The sequence below is a fragment of the Triplophysa dalaica genome, chromosome 11, assembly GCF_015846415.1.
Source record: "Triplophysa dalaica isolate WHDGS20190420 chromosome 11, ASM1584641v1, whole genome shotgun sequence".
NCBI classification, from domain to species: Eukaryota; Metazoa; Chordata; class Actinopteri; order Cypriniformes; family Nemacheilidae; genus Triplophysa; species Triplophysa dalaica.
Window position 1 is genome coordinate 22,101,325 of NC_079552.1, and position 23,560 is coordinate 22,124,884.

Genomic DNA, 23,560 nt, shown 5'->3' on the forward strand with positions numbered 1-23,560 from the left:
ATATTTCTTAAAGTCCCCGTGAACGGGAAGTTGCCTTTGTTTTTTCTTCCGTATTTTGAAGCATTTCTGAGTGAAATGGAATTAAGAATCAGGAAAATAGTTGGCCGTGGCTTTCGACTGTCTCTGCGATTTGATTGGACGTATAAAAGCAGCTGTTGTATTTTGAATTGGATCTGGCAGCAGACTGACTGTTGAAGGGGAGGAGTTAACGGATGCTCCGCCCAAGCCGTCTAGCGTGCGTCATTTAAGATAGATAGTCAATACAGGACGCAAGTGCATTTTCAGATTATTCCTTTTTTATTTGATTTGGAATTTGTAGTTTAGTTTGGTTATTTGACATAATAGATCATTTTATTTGACACATTTTCGCATGTTGAGATGCAGAACTGGATGAATGTCATCACAGTGGTGTGTTTGTGGTTGTGTTCAGTCGGCCTGATGTACTGCGTGATGGTCAGGTTGTTTTAACCCATTCTTTCTTCCCCTTCACACACTGATGGGATCCCCTCAGACTGAGGTAACACAATATATGAGCAGACACCCAACCCTAGCATGCTACATATATGTGTGTGTGTGTCTCTTTTCTCACACGTGATAATGTCTGTGGCACCTGTTCTTCAGTCTCTGTCTTTCTACATCACAGCACAGGTCAACTGTGTTCACCGAGTCACGCTCTCATTAATACTCATATAATGTGAACCAGTTTATTGCAGAAATATGCAATACAGGGTGATGTTGTGATTTGTAAGGTGACATTCTAGCAGTTGTTTGTTGTTTAGTATAGACTGTGTATGGCTGTGTAGGTTTTGAAATGCAGCCGTAAAGAGTGCTGTGTAGTTTTAATAACGATAAGTGATAATAACATTGTCTCCGTGTCCTTTGCTCTTCTCTTGTCTCTTGTATGAGTATGCAACATAGCATGATTGAATGTGTCCGTGTTAGCATGCTAGTGCGTCTATCTGCTGCTCTGTACAGACTCTACGGAGCTGCGCTGTAACAGGACTCTAATGCTCCACCTAGTGGTCAGGAGAAGCACTGCTGACTCTCTGTTTTTGTGTTTCTGTGTGCGCACCTGCAGAAGATCTCTCAGGACCGAGAGAGGTTTGCTGATGAGGACAGTATCTTCTACACGCTGGGGGAATGTGGACTCATCTCATTCTCTGACTACATCTTCCTCACCACCGTCCTCTCCAGTGAGTGTGTCTCATTGGTTACTTATGTACTTGTAAAAATATCCCATTCACAGATGTATTTGGCACCCATACAAAATGTATAGCTCATTAATGCTTGTAAAATTCCCTCACAAATTTGTGGTACTGTGGTAATGTTTCAATATTGTTCTTCACTTATTGATGAACTATGGAAATGTACACAATATAAGTCATGACATCATGTGGTATGATAAATAACTGAAGAACCTTTTGTTACACGACTCTTATCATTATTAATCAACAGTTTCACTTAAATGATATCTCAACTGGATTGGTTTTCAATGTAATTGTATTAGTAGTGATATTGAAATCATAGTTTGAAGAGAGGAGAATGCAAGATTTCAGCTGTGAATATTATGGTCTTAGTCTAAAGTGTGGTTTAACACACCATCATTCTGTTTCATAAAAACATGAAAGCAGTGGTATTGCTTTTTTGATAACCATGTTAAGAAAGTCCAGCTGTTATGTTGTCATACCCGTGGGTTGCTGATAAGAGTGGTCCTGCTCTGTCCTCCTGCAGCTCCTCAGAGGAACTTTGAAATCGCCTTCAAGATGTTTGACTTGAATGGAGACGGAGAGGTCGACCTCGAGGAGTTTGAGCAGGTAGGTTATCACAAAGACCTTCAAAGACACCTTTTAAGCTTCTGTGGAGCAGAATGCTTAGGATGCTTGTTATACACTGAAATTCCAAAAAGTCATAAAAAGATGTAAAAGTGGTCAAATGTCATAAATTCAAGAGGTAAGCTGACAGGATTTAGGAATACTTGAAAGATTTTAATTGAAAATATAATCAAATGAAAGATTTTGTTTATTAATTTCAAAAAATGAAAAAAATGTATTTTCTTCTCATATTATTTGCACATTCATTTAATGCAGTGATTTTTTCTACTTGGTAATATTTGTAATTTTATGTATTGCATTTAGAGGCAATGATTATCATATACTCTATATGTGAATTTTGCAAATGTGTATTATCATCTGTGTTTGTTCAGTTTGCCTCCTGGGCTACATTTACCTTTTGTTTCCAAAGTCATTGAAGATCAGTTAACTGTTTAAAGTCTTTCGCTTTGCCCTTCAGCACAAAGACTGTTTGACAGAGCTAATATACCACAGTCACATCTAATAGAATGTTCCTTTTCCATTTTTATTAAGACTTTTTGTATACTACAAATATTTTGTCAGTTCCAACAAACCTTTTAATTCACATATTAAATTGCTTTGGAGAAAATTAGTTGTTTAAGTGGCCAATCCATTAATCTAAAGAAATAATGTCATATATGTGAGTTTGGATCACTAAACCAGTCTTGAGTAGCACAGGAATATTTGTGGTAATAGCCAACAAAACATTTCAAATATTATTGATTTTTCTTTTATGCCAAAAATCAATAGGATATTAAGTAAAGATCTTGTTCCATGAAGATGTTTTGTAAATTTCCCACTGTCAATTTATCACACAATTATTTTTGTGATTAATAAGATACCGTATGCTTAGGACTTCATCTGGACAACTTCATAGGCGATTCTCTCAGTATTTTTTGCACTCTCAGATTCCAGAGTTTTTAAACGGTTGTGTCTCCGCCAAATATTGTCCTATCATAACAATCTATCCAGCTTTCAGATGATGTAAAAATCTCTATTTTTAAAAATTGACATTTAATACTGGTTTCGTTATCCGGGGTCACAAAAAATAACAGGGTTGCTGATCATTTTTCACATTCTCAGATTTATTTCATTTTACAGAAAAACTGTGCCAGTTGCCATGACACCTCGTGACGTCACATGCTGAATAGAAAAATGTAGAAAATTGTTGGCACCAGTGAACTTCTGTGAACTCAAAGCATTTTTTAAATATTATTTAAATATGAAGAGTCTTTTTTTCACCAAAACAAAAACAGTATTTGGACATAAGCGAGAATCAGTGACCTGATGCTTTGGTGTCATAGATTTTAAATAACTCAGAATGGTTTAATGTTGAAATGCTTCATTAAACATCACCATATGAGTCAGTGATTTATTGAATTTTGCCGTCATCCCAGAACTCCTCATAAATCACTGCTTATCAACACACTGCCCTTATACCCAGAGGAGCTAAACGTCCTTGATGTTTTCAGACAGTGACCCTGTTCCTGCTGTATCCGTCCTCTATCCCTCGACACATGGACATTAAGACATTCACCTTTATAGACCTCCTACGGTTTCTCTCAGAGCCTTCCATCTTTCTCTTGTGTCACTCTCATGTTTATGTTGAAGAAATGCAAAAACCTGAAGTCTCGGTTCTTTCATATTGATTTAAACTTTTGTTTTATGTTGCATGAATGAATTATTTGTCGTTTTAAAGGATTTCTGAAGCAGCGAGTTTATGAACTATGAATGAATGGAATTACAAATGACTCTTGGTGTTTTTCTAGGTTCAGAGCATCATCCGTTCTCAGACCAGTATGGGAATGAGGCACAGAGATCGCTCGACCACAGGAAACACTCTGAAAACCGGTGGCTGCAGTTCGGCTCTCACCACCTACTTCTTTGGAGCCGATCTAAAGGGCAAACTCACCATCAGCAGTTTCCTGGAGTTTCAGAGGAAATTACAGCATGACGTGCTTAAACTCGAGGTACGGCGCAGACAGCCGGGTGGAGAAAGAGAGGAAAGATGGAGAAGTGTAGACAATGTATCTGAAAGGACAGAAGAATACATTTAAGTTAAAAGTTGTCAGATTTCAGCAATGGAAGCTCAGCCTCAAGTGAAGCCCAGCATTATTTACTTGTACAGTGTCATTCCAGATAGAATTTTGTGTGCTTTCCTAGATATAACAGCACATTGATCCTTGTTTAGTGTTGAGTGGGGTTGAGCCATAAGGAGAATGAATGAAACCTTATTGAACAGTAATGCGGCTGTGCCACCATGCTACTTTTATATATCGTCTCTGTCAGGCTTAAAGTCCCAGTGAAATTAAAAATACTTCTTTTTTTCATATGCCCACACAATCTTCAGTTAAAAACTGAAAATGCGCTTCTTTTCTGCATTGACTATAAATCTGAAATGACGTATGTTAAATGGCTTGTGCGGAGCATATTTTAACTCCTCCCTTCAACTGTCAGTCTGCTGCCAGTTCCATTTCAAAATGCAACGGCTGTCTATATACATCCAATCAAATCGCAAAGAAAAAACAAGCCATGCCCACTATTGTTCTCTTTCGGAATTCCATTTCATTAGAAAATGTGTCTAAATACGGAAGTAAAAATGATCGAAACTTCCGGTTCACGGAAGCCAATCTCCATATGTAATGATTTTAATTTGTATATATTATCATATGATATGGTGCATTAAGGTTTTTAGGGTGATCTGCCCCTTTAAATGAATCTTATAGCACCATGCTGATGCATTTTATGGAGAAAGCTCTTCGACTTTCGCTGTCAGCTACTTTAAATCTGCTAAAGCCATCATCATGACCCAGCAGTGCCATGCCCCACACTAATGTATTCAGTCGAACATGCATTGTAAATTGTATTGAGCAGCTGATGCTAATGTTCAGCACTTCGCGTTTGTGTGTGTAGTTTGAGAGGAATGACCCGGTGGACGGCAGGATCTCAGAGAAACAGTTTGGAGGAATGCTGCTGGCCTACAGCGGAGTTCAGTCCCGCAAACTCAAGCTGATGCAGAAGAACCTCAAACGGATGTTCAAGGATGCGCAGGTGGGCAAAACACTACTATGAAGTATCTGTGTGTGTGTGTGAAAGAGAGCATATTAACATTTAACACTGATGAAGTAGCAAAGACTACAAGCGGGTACAAAACTGATACCAAATGCGAGAACAAATAAGCTTTTGGAGTAAACAGAGTGGAGATTTGTGTCAGTTGGCTTGTAACTTTATTAATAATATGATATTAAATTATTTTCTTGGTACTCAAAGCTTTTTTCAGTGGGTACGGAAAGTATTCAGACCCTCTTAAATTTTTCACTCTTTGTTATATTGCAGCCATTTGCTTAAATCATTTAAGTTCATTTTTTTCCTCGTTAATGTACACACAGCACCCCATATTGACAGAAAAACACAGAATTGTTGACATTTTTGCAGATTTATTAAAAAAGAAAAACTGAAATATCACATGCACAAAAATGTAAGGGGGTCTGAATACTTTCTGTACCCACTGTATATTGAAGAGGGGGATCTCCTCAACCACCACCAATGTGCAGCCTCCACCTGGATGATGTAACGGCAGCCATATTGCGCAAGAACGCCCACCACACACAAGCTTATTGGTGGAGAAGAGACAGAGTTACAAACACTATTAGTTCATATTGTGATGATCAGGAGGCCATGATATGTAGAGGCGAATTGGCCAATTTATTAGAACCTAACAAATCACAGACATGATGCAATAGGCACAAATACTTGCTTCATTCATGCACGTAAACACACATTACAGCGGTAAAAAGAAGTAATTTCGTGTTTAAAAATGTTCTTTAAGCAGGGTAAAATTTCTTATTCAGTCGTATGTGGGGGTGAAATATGAGGCAGAAATGCTTTTAACAGGTTTTGTAAGATTGACTTACATCAATTACAATAAAAGCATAGGCATCATCTACCCTGAGCTTCCAAACAAACACACACACATGCTTTCAGTTCCCATGGCTACAGAAGAGCGGCTAAAATGTTTTCCAGAACATGCGATATGGTGAATTTTGTGTCAGGCACGTACCATGAGAGTCAAGAGAAGTCCAATAGTCTCACAAGTGACAAGTTGTACTGATATGGAATTAAGTCAAATAAAACATTTTGACACAATAAAATCATCAAACCATTTCTTTATTCTATACTTACAATCAAGAATATTTAATTCACGTTTTGAATAAAAGCCAAATGTGTACACGTAAAAGCAGAGACAGGCCACATGCAGTGAGTGTAGAGTCTTAATGCAAAATGTATTTCCTAGAAAGAACAAACAAATCACATATACAATAGCAGTTAAACACATTATTGTACACATCAAGAAAAATAGCTGGAGTTACCACTTATTTATTTTTATATAATGCAATTGTATAGATGCTTTTGTTCAAAGTGATGTTTTGAGCATTTGGGTTTATAAACAGACAATGTTTTGCTTGGGATCCAACCTATGATCCTTTGCTAAAGGTTAAAAAGCAACATAATGAACTTTACCTTTGCTTCACTTCAATTTACATCACTAACATCAGTTCAGCTACATAAAAAAATAAGGAAATACAGAGAAATAATCATTTTGTAATAAGGGTGGCATTGAACTGAACTCTGGAACATTCCTCCATTATTTCAAAAATTGCCGTGATGAGAGTACTGCAGCCCTCTCGAGTTTAACAACACTTCTCTTATAAAGAGACGCTCTCTCAATCCTCTCTTTCAGTAATCATGCTTGTTTAAGAGATAATAAAATACTGTCCACAGGCTCTCGGCATGTTTTCAGCATCTCTGTTAAGAGCTCATCATCTCTCTTTCATTTCTGAACTCAATTAACAAATGTCTTGTAAAAGAATTTAACAAAATGAATTGCTGGAGTAATGGGAAGTGGTTTGGCTCTGTCTCTGTGATTGTAGGGTATTACGTTTGAAGAAGTGGAGAACTTCTTTACCTTCCTGAAGAACGTGAACGACGTCGACACCGCGCTGAGTTTCTATCATATGGCTGGAGCATCTATAGATAAAGGTACACCAAACCTTTAAACCTTGACCTAATCTTAAAACTTTACTTTCAGCATTGTCACTAAAAGCACATTTTACAATCAGTCAGTCTATCATGATCATCATGAAGCAGTCAAGCCACCCCATAGCAACCATATACAAGCTTCTTAGCAACCATTTTGCAAGATCTATATCTCTGCAGCAGAACATCGTAGAGACATTGGGTTGATTCTTTTCACTCGTGACTTTAAGTATCAAATTAACATCATGTCAGCAGAATGTAATTCGTGTAAGCAAAATGTTAATTGTGTTAGCATAATGCTACAACACGGTAATCGTGTTCACATCGTGTTAGCAACACGTTAATTGTCTGATCATTGTTTAAGCAACATGCTAATCGTGTAAGCATTATGTTAGCAAACATGCTAATCATGTTAGCATCCAAGTTTTTCCACGGCGAGCACCATTCACATTTTCTTCAGAAAATGCACATATGTAGTTTATACTAACAAGTTTTGATAGGTTCATCCTGTCCTAATCGCATAGCATGCACAGATGTTATTCTCGAGATCAGATTTATAAGCCCATAAATTTCACACAAATAAAGTCGATCCTAGTTACTTGGATGGTCCCGGCCTGTATAAGGAAAGGGCTTTTGTCCAGAATAAACTGCTAAGTGGACCAGATTTCACGCCAATGGCCAGCAGTGGCTCTGCAAGATTTTGCAGTGAAGCGCTTTTGACTCATTTCCATATTGCGTCACCAATATCTGGTCTGGCCTGCCATCAGCAGAGCGGCTGAGCTGTTTAACACTCTGCCAGATGCATCCCATTTCACTGCAGCTGGCGCTTATCCCAGCAGTGCTTTAATAATCTTCTTCATCCTCGCTGACTCTTCTCTCAAACACACACTTGTACCCGCACACTTTCACACAGTGCTAAAAGTCTCCATCTTTAATTGTTCATTTAACAATCTCACCTTTCTGTCCTTCAAAGCCACACCAGATAAAAGCTCTGTGTGATTACAGCTTTCAGTTTACATCTCCAGACAACACTAGATTCAAACATCATCTGTAGAAAAATGTGAGATGTGCTTGTCTGTGCCAAACATAGTGTTGTTTATTGCATACTGTTTGTATAACAAGAGAGTTGCTATCATAGATGCCTCATTAGGGTCTGTTTCTATTGATCGCTACATGTAAACCATCAGCCATATTGGAAAGGTCAAAGCTGATCTGTGAACTCATAAAGGTCCAGTGTGTAGTTTTTTGAAGGATCTATTGACCGAAATGCAATACATAGCCTAGAGGTGTATAAAGACCTTACACAATGAAGAGAAATATTTTTATTACATTAGAATGAGCTATTTCTATCCACATACACAGCGGGTCCCCTTACATGAAATTAATCTTGTTGTTTCTACAGTAGCTTGAAATGCACAAACTGCTCCACAGAGCATGTTTTGTAAATATGTTTTGTCCTTCGGTAAAGAAGCAAATATGTGATGACATCTTAGTTCTGTGACAGTCAACATATTGCTTCAAAAGGGAGGGGTGAGAAGTGGAGTGAGCCGTTGGTTGCAATTCACAATCTCACCACTAGATGCCGCTAAAATCTCCACATTGCAAGTTATAAGTAAGTTTATGTTAAAAACAAGCAAAAAAATCTGCCAAGAAAATATAAACCTACTGAAGGTAGTAATAGGTCAAAGTAAATTCAGGTTTATATCACAGATTTGTATATCAAGCTTAATTTAAGAAAACAAGACAAAAAAACGATTTAAGAAATCAAGACAAAAAAACGCTTAGTAAGAATTTTCCCCCCCATTTCTTCAGGAATTAAAATAAAAAATTACAACCTTCACAAGGCTTCACGATGTCGTTAAATCTTGATTTGTATTATGTGTGATGTGAAATCAATGGTTTCTGAATCACTTAACAACTTATAGTCAAATCACTAAAGAAGGAAAACTTGATTTTTATTTATTAATTGCACTTTAAGAGAGAGAGAGAGAGAGAGAGAAAGGAGCCAAGATTCAAACTCGGTTCGCCTCCAAGCACTTTTTGCGCACAGTCCACTTGACCACCGGCACTGGTGCAAAACTTGTTTTAAAGATGTTGAAACATGCCAATTTTTATTAAGAAGCTTAAACAGCGTATTGGATTTGTGAAAGTACAAACGGACTGCCTCTCTCCATTTCTCATTGGTTATTGGATGCCAACATCAAAATCCTGCTTTTGTGTGTCTCTGTTACACCTCTCTATTAAAATCAGTGGATTTCCTGCATTCTGTAACTCACCACTAGTCTCCAGGAAACATTATACAGTAACATTGATATTTGATAAATCTAGAGTAGTGCAGCGCTTCCATCATGTGTGCAGCTCGTACGTGAGAGTTCAGTCGTGTTAAAATCCACAGCGAACTTATCACAAGATTCATCTCACTCCAGAATAATACAGCAGCTCAGTGTCTCTCCATCTCATCTTTCACCTTTAACACGTCCTTCTGAAGCTCCTCTGATACACCTCTTCTCATGAACACCAAAGAGACTTTCTATCAGCCCGTCATCTTTTACATCACTCACTTCTGCTGTGATCTCATCTGGAAGAAAGACAGACTGTGATAGATGCTCTCGTTGTTCTGTGGCTGGTCTGGGTCTCCTCACCCTTAGTGTCCATTGAGTTCTGTCCACTAAAATACTCCACAGGCTGTTCTATCTTTCTTTGTAGCAGGAAATGAATGTCCAGCGGGATACAGGACAAATCTTAAGAGTTTAATAATTCTCCCATTCTGTCTCTTTCCAGCAACAATGAAGCAGGTTGCACGAACAGTGGCCAAAGTAGAGCTGTCGGACCATGTGTGTGATGTGGTGTTTGCGCTTTTCGACTGTGACGGTGAGTGAACGGATACGATCCTTTATGGACCTGCAGAAGGTATTTCGAGAAATGTCTCAGTGGTTTTGTGATTATACAGTGGAAGTCAATGGGGGCAAGTGTTGTCCGGTTATCAATATTCTTCTAAAATATCTTCTTTTGTGTTCTGCAGAAGAAATAAAGTCACACCAGTTTAAAATAACATGACGTTGGCAGTATTTACCATCATATTACTTAATCTCTTTCTCTCCTTTTCTGTCTTTCAGGTAACGGGGAGCTGAGTAACAAGGAGTTCATTTCCATCATGAAACAGAGGCTGATGCGCGGGTTGGAGAAGCCCAAGGACATGGGTTTCACGCGGCTGGTGCGCGCCATGTGGAAGTGCGCCCAGGACACCGCCTGGGACTTTGCCATGCCGAAACAGCAGTAACTCTCAGAAAGCCGTCCTCTGTCATTACGCTCCGTATGGACTTTCATTAATCATTAAGGAATGAACTCATTAGGATGGCACATCTGCTATAAAGCCTCATGCATCTTCTACTTCCGTGCCATGTCTAAGACGCCTACCGACAACTTCATAAAGAAATCTTGGTTAACTTGTGTTTATTTGTTGTTGTTAACTAGCTTTGAAGCTGGATTATGTAATTCTGCAAACACTAGTTTGACGATGGCATGGAAACGGCAAGAGGTCACCAAAATAAAACGCCTCTCTGTGTCGTACAGCCAGTGCTATGAGTTTAAAGGTGTTGGTGAATGTTTAGATTTATGTTATTCAGCTTTGATTTAGAAACACTCGCTGCCACTTCTTGGGCAAAAAGCTCTCTGGAGAAAACCAAAATACAACCCAAATGATTATTATAGACATTTTCATTTTATTATGAAATGCATTAATTTAATATAATTTACTGATAAGTAAATGACTTTATAAGTGAAGTTGAAAATTATATTATTAAAACATTTTTATGCTACTGAAGTGATGTATTAATGTGTTTGTGCTTTAAATCTGTAACACAAAATTGCACGTTTCTTTATGTACTTTTTACATCAAGCTGAGGCTTCCCACCATCTTTACAGTGCAGATTGTACTTTTATTTTATAACTAAGCGTCCCTAGGAGGCATGAATTAAAATCTAAATTTTAAACCAAGCCTATGTTATATAAGAGGGAATCGTATTCACGCGAACATCATGTAAGTGTCAGAACTGAAAACGCCCTTATTACTGAGATTACATCTGTTATTGACACCAGGCCCAGCGATGCACCTATCTATGACCACATTAATAGGTTGAACACCGCCTCCATAGAAAAAATCAACGACTACTTCTCTAGCCCCGCCCACTTGTTCGTGCATGACAGAATTTAAGTACTAACAAGTTGCGCAGAACTAGACAGAGCGAGCAAGCCATAAACAAACATGCTATTAAAGATAGCTAAATATTATAACACTCCTGGTTGTAGAAGAATACTGTCGCTGCATAACCTTCCTTCAGATTCCGACATATAATGCAGGGTTAAAGTTTATTTTTAAAGACGTTCCAGCTCTTGTGGGAAAAACATGAAGCGTTTGTTCGTTTCATTTCTCTGAGGATTCCTTCGTGAACAAGGCAGAGAACGACACTAGATTTGTGGAAGTTTAAATTATAAAAAAGCTGTGCTGTGCCTTAAATATTGGATCCGATGGGAATGCGCAGCAATCTTATGTGAGTAAAACATGTTCGTACTATGCGTCACTATTGCTTTGTTAGAGATCGCTTGATGTGCCCGGAGCACTATTCGCACAAGATTAGTATTACCTGAGGACCTCTAGTCATTTTTATTAATAGCAGAGGTTAAGTACCATAAGTAACTGGGAGTCTCCCATTTGTTTATCTATCATGGAAACTCTCGTAACATTTGAGACCCGGGATCGCTGTGATCTTTTGTCCGGTTCGGGATCACTGGTCTCAAGTGCTGACAGGTACGGTCATATATCATTTAACTCAATACAATTATAGGCTATACAAACTATACGCAAAGCCTTGCCATCACATCTGGGAAATAAGTCAGTACATTTGAGAAAATCTTGCTAATGCGTCACATGAAATACTGAGGTGGGGAGGTCATTTATAAATCACAGGAGGTCTCCAGATAATACTGATGCCCCGCGAAAGCACAAAGACTATTGAGATATGAAATGATATATAGTCCTATATCCTGAACGAATCAGTGTTATTTTGGTCTTCAAAGATCTTTATATTCAATAGTCATATTTTGTCAGGTAAACAATCTGTAGTACAACCCTGTTGTTCCTGATCGTGTTTCATAAGACTTTTTATGGCAAGACTACTACACAAAGGCAAAATGGGTCCCTAATCTATCAATGTACTGACAATAATAAATGATGAATACCGTAAGTTTGAGTTTGTAAAAGTTCATAGTGTGTCAATGGATAAAAGCATCATTAAACTCATTTATAGTAATTGGCAACGAAAGGCTAGTGTAATATTTCAGAGTTGCTAAATGTCAATGTGCTCCAAAACGTTTCATTTTTTTTAATTGGTTGTTTTGTTAAAATATGTAAAAAGGAAGAGATAGTTCATTACTGCAACCTCATGCCCATGTACAGCCATAAGGACAAATAATAAGAGGCAGTATATTACAGTAAACTGTTGATGAATAAAAACATAATTCATGTTCTGTACTGCAGACACATGGCCACTTCAGAGGCGAGTTATTTGAAGCATAATATCATTTAATTTCACACTGCTGAAGTATGATAAGTGTTTTAGATATTCACCCCAGGGCAGCAGTACATTAATACACAGTGAATGAACACTTTTACCTCCTGCTTCAACCATTGATGGAAAGTGTAAAATGTATTGAAGTATAAGAAACAAACAAACACAAGTACTTGTATTACTTTCATTTGATAAAACACTAGGCAAGAGATGCTTTCGTCTTCCCCTTTGTTAGGATCTTTGTTTTATTCTCGACTACTACAACGGTATTATTTATTCTGTTGGTTGTCTTGTCTATACCATTGAACTGAACATGGTGCCATCTAGTGGATTCAACCGAATAACGGGCAAATGATGGATTTCCATATGACAACCATTCATTTTAAAGTACCTGTGATCGAGACACGAAGCAACTTTAGACATGGTAAAGTTGTACTCTATACTTATATCGTAAAGCATTGAAATATGTTCAGAAATGTAAACGTGATTGTCCTTTAATGCCGAAAAGTAGCAGCTCCCCCATTGGGTTCATTGGGGCTTTTAGTGCACTGTTGCCCTCACCAATATGGCGGCGCTATTGACGTATCGTTCCAGCGGCGTAAAGCAGCATCTGGCGGGGATTTGAGCCGCTGCCTCTTTCTTCCTTGACAAAAGGTGACCTTTTTATCTGGGGATTTTTTATGAGTATATCATATGTATATATGTGTGTGCATGTTTCTGTTTGCACACAGCTTAAAAAAAATCTGAATGTATGGTCGGGAAATGTTAAAAGTAGTGGTGGGCCGTTAACGGCGTTAATCGCGCGAGAAAATGAAATGTCGCCGTTAATCTATTCTCAAAGTTGGGTTGGGAGCTGGGTCTATACTACGCAAGCTATGATGACTTTCACCTTGATATTTTAGCGCGGATGTATACCAGCTTAACTGCACTGTACGGGGCGAGAACGAGATTTTTCAACTCGCGTGATTCGCGTCATTCGCGGAAGCAGAAGCCGCCTCATCATCTCATAACCAGGGCTTCATTCGCGCGATTCGCGCAGCAAGTAGGTCTATTGCCTCTTTGCATTAACATATAAATCACTCGCGCTTGACACGCCATTCGCGTTTGGTCTGAACACAACATAACGTTACTGTGAAATTACCGCATCAAACGTGACGTGCTAACATGGATGCAGCTATGAAGCCGCCGGGTTTGCTTCAGGGAATATTCATTTTTAAGAAGCTTCCCAATAGAAACATCGACAAGACTAAGGTTGTTTGCACCTTGTGCAATGCGGAATTGGTTAAAAAAAAAAACTTTCTCTCAACAGGTAGTGGTCTAGCTTTAGTTGAAACCAGTAACTTTGTATTTCTAATGTATTATGGCTCCTGTTTGTTGCTCCCTAACTCCTTGTAAGTCGCTTTGGATAAAAGCGTCTGCTAAATGACTAAATGTAAATGTACTGTAGGAGCTCTTCCAGTCTCAAGTACCACCTAAACGCAAATCATCCCTTAGCTAATGCGGAAGTAAACACAAGTTCATTTTATTGAACATAATTTAATTTTCATCACCAATTATCATAGTAGAACAGCTTTCTCAAGCAGTTTGTGATGCATTTTGGAAGCAGGAGATGAGCCCCTGGTCTAATGCGCCACCTGGCTTGAGAAACCCGTTCTCAAAGATTTACGTTTAGTCATTATTTGGGTAGCACACATATTCTGAATGCCTTCGGCAGAATTCAAATGAGCCATTTTAATGGACGCAGTGCTTTTCTGAAGTCCACAGTCAACGCAGCCATCTACCAGGACATTTCTATTAAAATATCATTTTTTATTGATCTTATGTAATATTCTAATTTATTTAGACACTGAATTTTTGATTTTCATTTATCTTCTAAATAAAGGCTTCAAATATTACACTCTGTGTAATGAATCTATATAATATATTGGTTTTACTTTGTGAAATGAGTTACAAAATATATTGACCTTTTTCACAATATTCTAATGATTTGAGATGCACCTGTAGACAGGGTCTTGCCCTGCCTGTACATGCCATTAAAGATAATTTTAGGTGTAAGAAAATGTTGTTTTATTTTTTAATGATTAAATATTTATATCATCACACTTGTGTTGCATTATCCTATCATAAAAACACTGCAAAGATCTGCTGGTTAATGTTTTATTAGTTTAATTATTAGTTTATGATTTATGATTTTAGTTTGCAGAAGAATTATTCTTAGAATTATACATATTTTTATAAAAAAAACATAATTTTTAGACAATACAATGTTTATTTCCTTATCTATCTAAAATTATTTATTTCCTTATCTATTAAGTCATGAATGAACAGAAAAGTGATGCTGAGCATTTAATGAACATTGGGTTTTTCCATATTGGTGTAAAACTGACCTACACAAAATGAACATTATAACTGATTCAAGACACTAATTTTTAATAGAAAAGTTAGTGGCTCATTATGGTATTTTAATGCAGACATTAGTATTTAGTTTCTGATGTTTTTTTCAGCAGGGATATTTAGATGGCCTATTCTGCATTTGCATTTTATTTTATAAATATGTTTTGACAAATTATGTAATAGGAGTTGTGTTATAACCCTAACACAATGAAAACCAAAGTTTGCATGAATAAAAGTTCTGTTGTGATATAGATTTGATACTGATGTCATAGCCCTGTTGAAAACAACAATTTAAACCATCACAGAAAATGGATTCCATTAATTATAAAACTATTAGCTTTTCGAATGATTAAACAATTACAAAATGACTTTTGGCATTATTGCAATAGGATTTAAGCGCGTCATATTGGTTCCCTGGAGAGCTGGACCGGGACACAAGTTCTGGACAGAGTCGCACTCTTAAGAGTAATACAACTATTGCTCAGTTCATGGTATTTATTGGGAACAAATGTCAGTGTGTTTCTTTCGGCTACTAATCCTGTGTTTTAAGGTGCATTGCTTTTATGTGTAGACTGAAGTGTACTTTGATATAGTGACAAGTAAAATTTCGACCAGATAAGTGCAAAACAAAATTGATGTCAACCATAGATTTATACACTCAATAGAAGCATTTCTTTATCTTCAAAGTATTGATAATATACTGTAAATATCTTGATGACGTTATGTTTAAAAAAAAAAAACATTTCAATGTTGAAAAAGTAAATACATCTATCACGTGTATTGACTATTCTTTTAATTGAAAATTGTACAATTATATTTTTAAGACAAATATATTCGCCTCTGCGGACGGCCGATGGAAGAGACGGAGGGGAGATCGCAAGGGGCACAGACTAGAAATTAGACAAGGGGCCCAGAACAAAGCAGCATCACTGTACATAGCTCACAATATGATTTCAATTCAACTGTCCTCAGGCAATCGCAAAGTCTGGTTTTGAGAAAGAACTTTACCTTAAACTTTTTTTTTGTGAACCCAATTTATGATAATGTTCAATTGTACCACATGCTGCCATGTAAAACCATAGTCAAAAACCGCATCAAGGTCAGTTGAGGTCCATCAGTCAAGGTTTTATAAATTACACAATCCTGCTTAACACAGATCTGAGTGAATAAAACTAAAACTAAAACCAAATAAGAATAAATGAGTCGCATGCCATTTCAAGGATGATATTCCAGTGTCAGTGAAACTGAAGTGGGCGGAGTTATTACCTACATGGCTTTAAATGAGAAGATGAAAAGGTTCAACCTAACGCATCCATAAAAATTACACAAATCATTGTCATGACCAAAGTTTAACATTAATCCTCAATTACCCCAACGAAGGGATATCACATAAAAAAAGATTACATATCTAGTACAAAATCAACAAATGACCGTTAGAACAATCATACATAATTTTGTCAAAACCAACTTAAAAGCCAGCTGTCTTTTTACATGGAAAACAATCAAAAGGCTTTTACTGACATAACGCGATGAACTGGCGCCACCGTGTGGTTGCCATGTCTAACCGCATGAAACACTGAGCATAAAATGTATCAACAACCGTAGATCTGATCACAAATCTCAGTCCACGTCTTCAACTCATGGTGGTGAAACATACCGACTGCAGAACAGATAGAACATCAGCAGAAGGAGGACAGAAAGAGCAAATACTGCAAAGAAAGATAAGAGTCAAAAGTAGAGTCCTAAAAGTCTGTTTTGTTTGAATCTCAGTCGCTGTCAAACTTAATGGAGTTGACCGAGGTGGAAATGGCGCCGCCTCTATAACTGCCGCGCTTCTTCTTGGTCTTCTCGTGCCGGAAAGATTTGCCCTTGGTGTGTCTAAGAATGTCGTTGGCTTTCTGGCCCCAGTCTCCATTGGCTCCCATCTTCAAGTAAACAAATGAAATTTAATTCATTTTACACAGTGACAACCGGGGTTTCTCATGCATTATTTTAAGCAAAATTAAAAGACAATATCAGCACAGAATAATATCAGGTGCATCTTACTTTTGCATCAAAAGAGTTGTTCGCTAAACGAGGGTCCACTTCAATCTCTTCGTCTCTTATTCTACGGAAAGGAGCACTGCTTGCCTTTAGACGGCAGACAGAAAATGCATTTAAACAGAAGTGCCAAACAGCACTGACATTGTTGAGCTTGGTAATGAGATCAAGGCTCATCTGGCTTTAGATTCAAAAATCCTTTTGTACATATCTACAAAAGATATTTGTTTGGATGTGTTTGAATATGCACTTTACATTTTGCACATACGGGCCAGAATCAACACAGTGTTCCCACTTTATCAATGACTTTCATATTACATCAATCTATAACTTAAAGTATGCATAACATTTAAAGGCATTAAAATCTGATCATTCCGATAATTTTCAGTGACTGTGGGAACTCTGGGTTCATAATGCACAGCCCCTTTACCTTCTGTTTGACTTTAGGAAAGGTCTGAGGTGTGGAAGTTGTAATTTTCTCATTCTTGGGTGTCTCCTGTTTTTTGCCCTTTTTGCCTGTAATGAAATGAGAGGCAGAGAATTCAGAGCTTTGCAGATCTTCATACATTGAAACGGCAGCGCGGGAGTATGAAACGTTTCAGAGCAGCATGACTGACTCCTCTAATTGTGTTTATATCCAATGACTAAATGAAAAACCACTGTACTGAAACCTAATAACACGACGGCCTTAAAACAGAGCTGAGGGCTTAACGCTTTACAAGAGCATAAATAAACATGAAACTATTTCACACCAACTTTGCACCATCTATTATATTCAGTGTAATTTTACTTTACACCCCTTTTCATTTCAAAACTGTTCCGACTTTCTACTGCAGAGCAAACAGGAAGAAATTTTGAAGAATCTTGTTAACTGACCCCTATTCACTTGCACTGGATTTGTGTCCATACCATAGAATTGAATTGAATGGGGGCCAGTGCAGTAACCAACTTCAAAATACCTTCCTTTGAATTTTTGAGTGAACTAACATTAATCTTGCTTGTTGCATTTGTTCTTGGCTCATAAAACCACCTGCTCATAAATAAAATATATTTATAAAGTATATGATGAGGTCCGCAGTGAATATCATCTTTTAATATCACGGTCTTGATGCATTAATCATTTCCTTATTAGAGATGCACGGATTGCAATTTTCTTTGACGATTCCGATTATTATAAGTGAAACGTGCCGATATTTTATATCCACAAACTATAATTGACAGTATATAAAAAACATTTACTTTTCTTCAATACGAGTCATTTCATATTTTTTTATTATCATTACATAAATTATTGAACATTACAATTTCCCTAAATACAGTTTGTCAACCTGCATTACATTACAGAATCTTCTCTTGCCCAAATAACTCTTAAATTGAAAAACTCTGTGACTGAAAATAAGTATAAATAATAAAATATAACTAAACTTAATCACTTAATAGACCTTTTTCATTTTTGTACTCTCACAGAAGTCTAAGATAACTAAAATACTTCAACTTTATTCTTGTCTGTTTCTGAAACGACCATTGCTTTATTTTATTTTTTTCTGAAATGTTAAATAACTTGTCTTTATCTTGGGTCTGTAGTACTAAAAGTGGGTTGATTTTAGCTGCCACTTCAATAAAAAGTAAAAAATCTTATGAGTGAATTCTACTCTAAATATGTATACGTGTTTGGCCTTTATGGTAAAGAACTCAGTGAAATGACCATAGTCTTAATGTAAGACAATTAATCAGGTTGAACGGAATTTACATTAGTTTAACATATAGTGAACGACTTCAACATGAGTTTAGCATGTGTCAGAGTTTAGCATCACAGTTAGCATGTAGTACATAACCAAAGTAGACGGAGCAACGAAGGTGAACTACTGGACAGTCAAAAATTGTCTGTGCACTACGTGATCTCCTCTTTGCTCCGCCTCTCTGAAACGCGCTGATATTTTACAATGCTCAAGACTCTGAAAAGCGAGGTATGCTATGATTGGCCAATTAACCAGTGTGTAGTGATTGGTCGAATAATGCAAGGATGTGACATAAATGTAACACCTCTTACCATATTTGGAACGTCAGGTTCCTCTTCAATTATACTGAACACGCTACTTGCGTATACATTTGGGCGGTCTTAGTCACATCAGACCATCAACTGATGTAGATTTGTGGTTACACGAGACGTTTCAGGCTGGTCTGGATGAGCATTCGTTTTCAGATAGAATGCATCTTTTGTTCCCAAACTCATTTTTACAATTTAACATGTCTTATACTTGCATGGCCAATTATTACACACCAAAGACACAGAAAACACATATTCGTGCCATATGACCCCTTTAATATCGATTTAGTTATAAATGTTGCCTTTTGTTCGAACATTCCGTTTCAAATGTGATTGATTGACTGACTTATCACTACTTTTGTTACCATTTAAGATATTATGTTTCTGATCGTATTTACATGTAAGATTTAGGCTAATATTTTTTATTTCAATATGATTATACCTTGTGTGGCAGGAGTTTTAGCTGCTGCCTCTTCCTCAGATGAAGAGTCATCCGATGAGCTGCTCTCTGCTTTCTCTTTAACAGCCTGTGCTTTCTTAGCAGCCTGTGCTTTCTTAGCGGGCGGAGTTTTCACTGGCAGTGTTTTAGACACCTGCTCATCTTCATCAGAGCTACTGTCACTTGAAGAGGAAGACTCAGCAGGTTTTTTGGCTGGGGTCTTCGCTGCAGAGGTGGGGGTTTTAGTTGCAGCCTTTCCGTTGACAACTACAGGTTTGGCAGGAGTTTTTTTTGCCTCCGTTTCAGAATCCGAGCTATCAGACGATTCAGAGCTACTGCTCTCAGTCTTCTTTGCGCTAGCTGGAGTTGAGGCGGACTTAACCACGGGCGCTGCTGCTTTGGGAGTTGGTGGTTTCTTGACCTCCTCCTCATCTGAACTGTCTGAATCACTGCTGCTGGACTTTGCCGCTGGCTTTTTCGCTGGAGCAGGTGCTTTGGCTGCAGGTGTAGAGCTCTTTAGAGGGGCGCCTGCCGGTTTAGTCGTCTTAGCGGCTGGAGTTTCATCCTCAGAGCTGTCACTTTCAGAACTGCTCTCAGCTGGTTTAGCTGGGGTGGTCTTAGCTGCAGCAGGTTTAGCTGGGGTGGTCTTAGCTGCAGCAGGTTTAGCTGGGGTGGTCTTAGCTGCAGCAGGTTTAGCTGGGGTGGTCTTGGCTGGGGTGGCTGCAGCTTTCTTTGGAGGTTCCTCATCTTCATCTGAGGAGCTGTCTGAGTCGGAACTGCTCTCAGCTGGTTTAGCTGCAGGTTTCACAGCAGGTGACTTAGCAGGCGTGGTCTTTGCAGGGGTAGCTTTAGTAGAAACAGCCTTGGCTGGAGTTGGTTTTTTGGCTGGCTCCTCATCAGAGTCCTCTGAGCTGGATGAAGACTCTTTCGCAGCAGGCGTGACTTTAGCTGGGGTTTTCTTGGCTGGCGCAGGTTTAACCGGTACAACTTTAGCAGCTGGTTTCTTGGTCTCCTCTTCATCGGAGTCGTCAGGGCTGGAAGATGAAGACTCAGCTGCAGCTGGGGTGACTTTAGCAGCTGTGGCTTTAGCATTTGCAGGAGTGGCTTTTGCAGGTGTGGCTTTTGCAGGTGTGGCTTTTGCAGGTGTGCCTTTTGCAGGTGTGCCTTTTGCAGGTGTGCCTTTTGCAGGTGTGCCTTTTGCAGGTGTGCCTTTTGCAGGTGGTTTTGCTGCTTCGTCTTCAGAGCTTGAATCTGAACTTGAAGAGTCGTCTTTCTGAGCAGGGGCGACTTTAGTGGGCACTTTCTTGGCTGGAGCTGCCTTAGCCGGGGCGGGTTTGGCCGCTGGCTTCTTTGCATCTTCTTCTGAGCTTGAATCTGACAAACAGAAACTTATTAGAAACTCTAGTCACAGACTTAAAAAAAAAAAAAAACACACACACAACAACTTGTAATAATCAGGCTGTACCAGAGCTTTCTGAACTGGATGAATCCTTTTTTGCAGCGGGTTTGGGAGTCACAGTCTTAACTGGGGCGGCTTTGACTGAAGTAGCGGCTGTCAGTGTTTTCGGAGGTGGAACAGCACTGAATTGTCCTGAAACACAAAGTAAATTTTTACACGGATTTCTTTTTTAGAAACCCACTTTTATCTCATAAAGCAGAAGAACTTGACCAGGGAAAGAATGCAGTATTACCAGTCTTGGGTTTCTTGGAAGGTGGAGCCTCCTCCTCATCGGAAGATGACTCCTCACTGCTGGACTCTGCAGTGGCCGCAGGTTTGGCTGGTGGCTTCTTCACTTGGACAGGTGCTTTTACTGCTTTCTGAAATGCAGAGTTGAAAACAACACTTATATCAACAGCTTTTTTTATAAAAAAAAAATGAACTACAGACAAGACAAGACAAGACAAGACCAAATACCTTAGCGGGAGCCTCGTCCTCAGAATCACTAGAGCTGTCCTCACTGCTGCTGCTCTCCGGCTTCTTCTTAGCCACAGATGCTGGAGTGGACACCGGTTTAGAGGTCACAGCCAGAGGTTTGGCTCCTGAGTACCACACATCAATGCTTTGAGTAACATAACCACCCTAACAATCCACACGAATGCACACTGATGTCTCAGCTCACCTTTTGCAGGAGTCTTGGCAGGTTCATCGTCTGAATCGGATTCTTCGCTGCTAGAGCTGGTGTCTTTTTTCCTGGCTGCCAATGCGGGCTGAACGGCAGGTTTCACTGCTGCAGGTTTCTATACGACATATTAACAAGTGAGGGGAAGTGGAAACCCAGTGATGTCACACATGCTCATGTATCCGTCATCACCTTTGCTGGAGCCTTAGTCTGAGCTTCATCCTCTGAATCACTCGAGTCCTCAGAGCTGCTGCTCTCTGCTTTCGTGGCGGCTGCGGGCTTCTTTGCAGCAGGAGCCTTTACTGTAATGTAGAAAAAGAAAGTCAATGTTGCTGACTGCAAGTAGTTAAAACAAACAATGCTGAATTCTAAGCCCTTACTTTTCTCATGTCAAACCTTTACTAAACTAAGAACAGTTTCCATGCTGCATGTACTTAATATTTGAGAATTATTGATCCAGAGCATCAGAACAGTTATGTATCGTGCCATATTTTGGTTAAAAATAAATAATCATAATAATTCCTTTTATGTACCTTGCACAACTTTCTTGGCAGGTGCAGCCTTTTCCTCTTCACTGCTGGAGTCTTCACTGCTTGAACTCTCAGCATCTTTCTTTGCTTTCTTGGCTGACGGACCTTTGGCCGCTGCTGGGCCATTAGTGACAGCTTTACGTTTTTTTGTTTCAGGGGACCTTGAGCAAAAAGACAAAATAAGGCCATCAATGAAAATTAAAAACTCCAAAAGCAAGCTACATGAACAAAATAACAGTTTAAAAGCTTGCACATACTTCACCCAAAAATTGAAGATGTCCTGGAGACGGTCCTCATTCTGATCCTGAGGTTTCTAATCAGAAGAAAGAGCATCAGACAGATTTATTAAAACTTAAAGTGGTCTAATGACTCATTGATCAGAACATTATTCACATCACTTAGAAACTAAATATAACTGCTTTCCACCAGTCTACAACGTTACATTGAAATATTGCCGATTAATTTGGACTATGAAGATTCAATGAAGACCGAAGCTATAAAAGTATTTGATGTTACATTTTAATTTAAACATTTATTTAGGTCATTTGCCTTGTTTGTAGTGATAAAACAAATAAAAACTGTAATAACCCTCGACCTGTTACAAAAGTCCATAACAGAAAAAAACTCAATGTCCATTCATAATATATGATATAACTCAACCATAATTGTAATCATAAATAGCAATCATAATATCTATTAAAAATACATAATAACGAACAACCGGCACAAATTAAACGTCTTTAAGCAGAGTAAATTCAGCAATGAAGTGAACACGTGTTTCACACAAACTGCGTGTCATTACCCACGCGTGTGCAGAACGTGTGCGCCGATCGGGACGTTACTACACGCGCGCGCGAATCTACAAAACCACAGGAGCGCTTACCACTTTAGTCTGCTTTAAAAACTCTTTCGCAGCCTTGGCGAACTTGTTTTCCAAGAGAAACGAGTAAACATGCTGGTAAAGATCGCTAGGCACCGAACTGTCCTGCGCCATCTTCCCTGCTTTCGTGAAGAAGAATGACGCGATTGGCTATTTCAGCTTCACGAGGCGCTGAAGGTAATGGCGCACACTAAATACGTCATTATGTGTTTACCAAAGACATTTTACCGTTGTCAAATATTAAATTGACCTCTGGCATAAATAGCTTTTATAATATCAATTTAAAAAACGAAATAAATTTGTAATTGTGTTAATTTTGCTTCTGTACATATTCTACATTGAACTAAAAAGGTTGGAACGAGATCAGCTTTACCGCTTTATAAATGTAATAATTAAATATGAAATAGTTCCTTATTTTTAATTTAGAACCTGAACAGGCAGAGTAGTCTTTAAATCATGTGAGTGTTCGCCTTGAAAACAGAAAGGTCGAAATTTCATAAGCCATGTGTAATACTCCAATACTGTAGGTGGCGCACAATGGCCACATATGTGTTACGATCTGTAGGGCAAGAGGACGCATGCTGCTCAGATCTGTCATCTCATAGGAGTTTATTCTTGATATAAATTGATGTAAACTCGTTGTATGTTTATAGTAA

At 38.4% G+C, this 23,560-nt stretch overlaps 2 protein-coding genes across 3 annotated transcripts in view; one reads left to right on the forward strand and one right to left on the reverse strand.

Moving 5' to 3' along the window:
• LOC130431865 (calcium uptake protein 1, mitochondrial) overlaps window positions 1–10,710 on the forward strand; it is a 56,936-nt gene extending 46,226 nt beyond the window's left edge. The window contains exons 6-12 of the mRNA XM_056761084.1: window positions 1,079–1,193; window positions 1,732–1,814; window positions 3,620–3,820; window positions 4,764–4,901; window positions 6,782–6,890; window positions 9,669–9,758; window positions 10,004–10,710. Coding sequence (XP_056617062.1) covers window positions 1,079–1,193; window positions 1,732–1,814; window positions 3,620–3,820; window positions 4,764–4,901; window positions 6,782–6,890; window positions 9,669–9,758; window positions 10,004–10,167 — 900 coding nt within the window. The 3' untranslated portion in view covers window positions 10,168–10,710. The remainder of the gene's footprint in view (window positions 1–1,078; window positions 1,194–1,731; window positions 1,815–3,619; window positions 3,821–4,763; window positions 4,902–6,781; window positions 6,891–9,668; window positions 9,759–10,003) is intronic.
• Window positions 10,711–15,624: 4,914 nt separating this feature from the next.
• Window positions 15,625–23,065, reverse strand: LOC130431857 (nucleolar and coiled-body phosphoprotein 1-like). 2 transcript variants are annotated; one of them, XM_056761074.1, is made up of 12 exons: window positions 22,908–23,065; window positions 22,282–22,337; window positions 22,028–22,185; window positions 21,687–21,796; window positions 21,495–21,612; window positions 21,290–21,414; window positions 21,066–21,192; window positions 20,840–20,965; window positions 19,378–20,748; window positions 17,319–17,404; window positions 16,895–16,978; window positions 15,625–16,773 (listed from the first exon to the last, which is right to left on the reverse strand). In XM_056761074.1, the coding sequence occupies exons 1-12, from the start codon at window positions 23,016–23,018 to the stop codon at window positions 16,615–16,617; spliced, it is 2,631 nt and encodes an 876-aa protein (XP_056617052.1). In that variant the 5' UTR covers window positions 23,019–23,065; the 3' UTR covers window positions 15,625–16,614. The 2 variants fall into 2 exon arrangements, with proteins under 2 accessions (XP_056617052.1, XP_056617053.1); XM_056761075.1 differs by having other exon boundaries at window positions 16,634–16,773; window positions 16,895–16,955.
• Between the last annotated feature and the right edge of the window lie 495 nt (window positions 23,066–23,560).

Coding starts and splice junctions, on each gene's coding strand:
- LOC130431857 (XM_056761074.1), bottom strand. CDS start 23,018: ATGGCGCAGGACAGTTCGGTGCCTAGCGATCTTTACCAGCATGTTTAC. Junction 22,338..22,907: donor TTTTAAAGCAGACTAAAGTG/GTAAGCGCTCCT, acceptor TCTTCTGATTAG/AAACCTCAGGATCAGAATGA. Junction 16,979..17,318: donor TTCCTAAAGTCAAACAGAAG/GTAAAGGGGCTG, acceptor TGCCGTCTAAAG/GCAAGCAGTGCTCCTTTCCG.